At 50.0% G+C, this 4275-nt stretch overlaps 1 protein-coding gene across 1 annotated transcript; it reads right to left on the reverse strand.

Annotated features, from left to right (window-relative positions):
- Positions 1 to 215: 215 nt before the first annotated feature.
- On the reverse strand, positions 216 to 4275 carry MOB3C (MOB kinase activator 3C). The gene is made up of 3 exons (XM_006839723.1): positions 3858 to 4275; positions 830 to 1032; positions 216 to 245 (listed from the first exon to the last, which is right to left on the reverse strand). The coding sequence occupies exons 1-3, from the start codon at positions 4273 to 4275 to the stop codon at positions 216 to 218; spliced, it is 651 nt and encodes a 216-aa protein (XP_006839786.1).

The following is a 4275-nucleotide window of genomic DNA, read 5'->3' on the forward strand; positions in this document are numbered from 1 at the left end:
TTCCTTCTCTTGGCCCACTTTGAAGCCTTCTTCCATCTTCATTCACAACAATGAAAGGACCATGTAGGCAGACTGCTGAGAACCAAAAGTCAAGGAGCTTTGGGTATGTGAAGAGAGTCCCAGGGACTCTAGCACCAGACTCCTGAGGGCCCCCTGCCACTGACACCCTGTGTTCAGACGGTCCACTCGACAACCAGCAATGTCCAGGTCTGGGGTCAGTGGCAGATCCGCTCTGTCATCTCCCTCTGCAGAGATACAAAGGGGCGTGGGGGAGGGGGGGGTCAATCAGAACTCAGTCATCCAGGCAGCCCCTTGCCAAACTGCAGACCTGGCTATTCTTCTGCTTGACACTGCCCCGCTCCAACCACCCCCAGGACACCCTCATTCCCAACTCCAGCCTGCAGATCTGGGGTTTTCAAGTGACACTTGAATAAATTATAAAGTAGAGAATCTATTATTAAATAAATGGATTTTTCCTAATTTACCCATTTATCCAAGTTTTTTAGGAAAGCGAGAAATCTACACTTAAATAGATTGCCGTCCCTAATTTACCTATGTTATTTAACGTACAGAGTCCTGATGTGGTGCTGTAGGATAAGCACTGGACTACTAACCACAAGGTTAGCAGTTCAAACCCACCAGGCTCTCCTCAGAAACCCTACACAGGGTTGGCCTAAGTCGGAACTGACTTGAGAGCCCCTGACAACATTCAATGTATGAACCAGAAACCGAAGAAGGGCTTTTTTGAAGCAGGCAGGCTTTGGCCTGGAAAATATACAGAGGCTGGCCCAGGTGGAGTTTGGGAGGGGCAGAGGGGGCTTGGCCTCACCAATGGCTCCAGTTCCCGCTGGTCCACCAGGCTGAACTCTTGAATGAAGTAGTAGAAGTGCTTGTAGCAGGTGTTGACATGTGCCTCGGCCCCCATGTTCAGGATGCTGTCGAAGTGGTGGATGTACACGTGGACAAAAACGCGGAAGAGGCGAGTCAGGATCTTGGTGCAGACCTGCTGGAAATTCTTAGGGAAGGGAACTCCTAGAGGGCGGGGTGGGGCAGAAGGGGGTAGTTGGCATTTTGGTGAGGAAATGCTACCAATCCTGCCCACCCCCACATAGCTGCTTTTTCCTAGGATGGTCTCTTCCCTCAACACATTTCCCTTTGGGAGACAGAGAGAGATTGTTGTTAGGTGTCACTGAGTCGATTCCAAATCACAGCGAGACCCTATGTACCACAGAACGCAGCACTGTCTGGTCCTGCACCATCCTCCCAGTTGTTGCTATATTGAGTCTATTGTTGTTGTTGCCCACTGTGTCAATCCATCTCTTTGGTTTGCTCTCTCCCATGCTTTCTTTTTCAATCAATCTGGCTGTGCCTCTTCCCTGCTGAAATATATCTATAGCTTCCTAGTTGCTTAAAGTAGGGTTTTGCAACTTTCAGGGGGGGATGTCATTGATCAACCCTTCTTAAACTATGATTAAAGTAATGGCCTATTTTCTCACTGGAAATACATCTATTTGCAGATATGCTCACATCATCACATCCTTAATATGATACCAAGGGGAGTTCACTAAAATATGGAGCCGTTTTTAAAAAGCCAACAGGTTTTCAGGATTAAGTCCTAACCCCTCTCTGCATGGCACCTGTTCATGGCCTCTCATGATCTGACCCTGACCTCCCCTTCCAATCCATCCAGAGACCCTCCTCTTCTCAACACTGCCATAGCAGGCCTCAAACCCCCAATCCTAAGAATGATTTATTCTTTGAGAAAGAATTCAGATAGCCCCCATTCCTTCAAATACTCAGAAACACTTTTGAGGAATGTTCCATATGAGCCAGGCCCTATGCCAGGCCCTCTGCACCTTTGACTCTAATTCTTCCAACTGTCCTGCAGCTGGATCTAATCATAGCTTCCTAGATATGATAAAACCAAAGCACATAAACACTTGCCTGAGGTCACATAACTATTAATTAGTAAAGACTAAAGCCAAGGTTCAAACCCTTTTTGCACCACTCTTCAATACCCTTTAGATATGAATGATATAAATCATACGGCTTTCCTGCCCATGGGAAGCTCTAGGACCCATGAAAAAAATAGAGTTTGGGCACAGATCTCACTATCAAGGTGGAGATCTTGGTGGCTGTGCTGTCCGTCTTCTCTTCTGTGGTAGAGCTGTCCCAGGATCAAAGTATGGACACCTGGGGTCTCTCAGGCCCAGAAAGTTAAGGCTGAAGGCAGTAAAGGTCACTTTGGGGCCACACCTGGTCTGCCCCATGCCACTGTTCTTGGATGGGACTGAACCCTGTCTCCCTGTGAGCCATTGTAGGCCAAGCCCAGGTCCCTCAGACATGTCCTTCTCATCTTGAACAAGAGACCTGAACTCTACTTCTATATCCATGTTTCCTCTTTCAGCCTCAGTTGCTTCCCATGAAATAAAGGTTCCCATTATCAGGACCCCTGGCATGGTGCTGAAGGATCAGCACTGGACTGCTAACCACAAGGTCAGCAGTTCAAAGCCACCAGCTGCTCCTTGGAAACCCTATGCAGGGTCGCTATGAGTTGGAACTAACTTGACAGCACTCACAGCAACATTATCAGCCCTAGTAGCACAGAGGGTTAGTCATTGAGCTGTTAACCACAATGTTGACAGTTTGAACTCACCAGCCACTCCTCAGGGTTACTGAATTGGATTTGATTCAATGGCAGTATTTTGGGTTTTGGTATTATCAGGCGTAAAGGCACACTCGTGGTGCAGTGTGTTAAGTATCCCTCTCTAAGAGAGAAAGATGAGATTGTTCCTGTACAGATTTAAAGTCTCAGAGACCCTGTGGAGCAGTTCTATTGGGTCATATGAGTGGGACTCGTCTTTATGGTAGTGGAGTACTGCTGGGCATGATAGTGCAGGAAATGGCAGGCCACTGACTGGGGAGGAGCTGTGGGCACTGAACTATGACTCAGTACCCAACTTCCCTCAGTATTCACACTTCTCCCCTCTAGGCTTCCCCACCCATCTCTGATTCTAACCCTTCCCACAGCATTATGACCCTGGACCAGCAGGAGGCTGACAGGGGTGGGACCCAGGATACAGGTGGGGCAGCTATGATGAACACAGTGTCATGCCTGCTCAGCTCTCGGGCTGACACCCCCTCCTGCTTCCTGAGGTGGAGAAGTAGAGCCACGGTGGCATCTCTTCCCTCCCTTTCCTGCCCACATCCACCCTGGCTGCCCAGCTGAGATAAGAAAAGGCCCTTGGCCTGTGTCTGACATGGAAAAATCCTGCCGTCATAACGACACTTTAAGTGGAGATACCATCCCAACCAACTCAACTACCCTCCCTCCTGGGGCTTGGAGAGGGAAATCTCAGGAGGCCGGAAGTCATAGCAGCCCAAGCAGGAGGTACCTGCTACAAACCTTGGGCCTTGAAAATTCTGACACTCAGAATGCCAGTGTTGGGTGCACCCTACCTAGGGGGCACTCAGGCTTTGGACAAGAAGAGCCCAAACTGGGTGCTGGGCCATTCTAGCTCAAGATAACTGACCTTGAGGAAGACACTTAACCTCAATGAGCCTCCGTCTTTTTCTACAAAACCATTCCTCCCTCCCAGAGTGGTTGGTGGTGGTTATGTACCGTGGAGTCGGTTCCGACTCATAGCGACCCTGTACAGGGTTTCCGAGGCTGTAAATCTTTATGGGAGCAGAAACCCTCATCTTGCTCCCGCGGAACAGCTGGTTGTTTCGAACTGGTGACCTTGCGGCTCACAGCCCGATTCGAAACCACTACGCTACCAGAGCTCCTTTTCCCAGAGTGGTTATATCACACTAAATGCTGTATTTGTGGAATAGGCTCGCCTGGTGGCCCTCACCAACGCGCGTGGGAAAGACATCCTCATCGTTGATTAGGCCTTCGATCCAATCCATGAGCAGCGCCATATAACGAGGTGCTGAGAGCTTGGCTGGCCGCCGGTACTGGCGCTCGTCCTGCCAGCGGTACTCATAGCGGGGCCCGCCTGCCATGACGGGGCAACTGGTCTCGCTACAACGCTCAGACATGGTGCCGTAGATGAGGTTAATGCGGTTGAAGAAGTCCACGACGTGCACTGCGATCCAGTCGTCTATATTCTCGCCAGGCGGCAGCCTCACCACACTACGTAGGTCCAGGCCCGACTTGAGCGATGCCTGCGCCTTCTTGTACAACTCAAAGCGCTGTGTGCCTGGCTCAAAGCGCTTCCGTGGACGGAATGTCTTGTCTTTAGCGAACACTTGCTTTAGGCACAGTGCCAT

The sequence above is a fragment of the Chrysochloris asiatica genome, unplaced genomic scaffold, assembly GCF_000296735.1.
Source record: "Chrysochloris asiatica unplaced genomic scaffold, ChrAsi1.0 scaffold00026, whole genome shotgun sequence".
NCBI classification, from domain to species: domain Eukaryota; kingdom Metazoa; phylum Chordata; class Mammalia; order Afrosoricida; family Chrysochloridae; genus Chrysochloris; species Chrysochloris asiatica.

What these genes read in the sequence shown, in the direction of transcription:
- MOB3C (XM_006839723.1), bottom strand. Translation starts at nt 4,275, where the DNA reads ATGGCACTGTGCCTAAAGCAAGTGTTCGCTAAAGACAAGACATTCCGT. An exon ending in TGTCTTTCCCACGCGCGTTG is followed by an intron (nt 1,033 to 3,857) that starts GTGAGGGCCACC and finishes CCCGCCCTCTAG; the next exon opens with GAGTTCCCTTCCCTAAGAAT. An exon ending in AGCGGGAACTGGAGCCATTG is followed by an intron (nt 246 to 829) that starts GTGAGGCCAAGC and finishes GTATCTCTGCAG; the next exon opens with AGGGAGATGACAGAGCGGAT.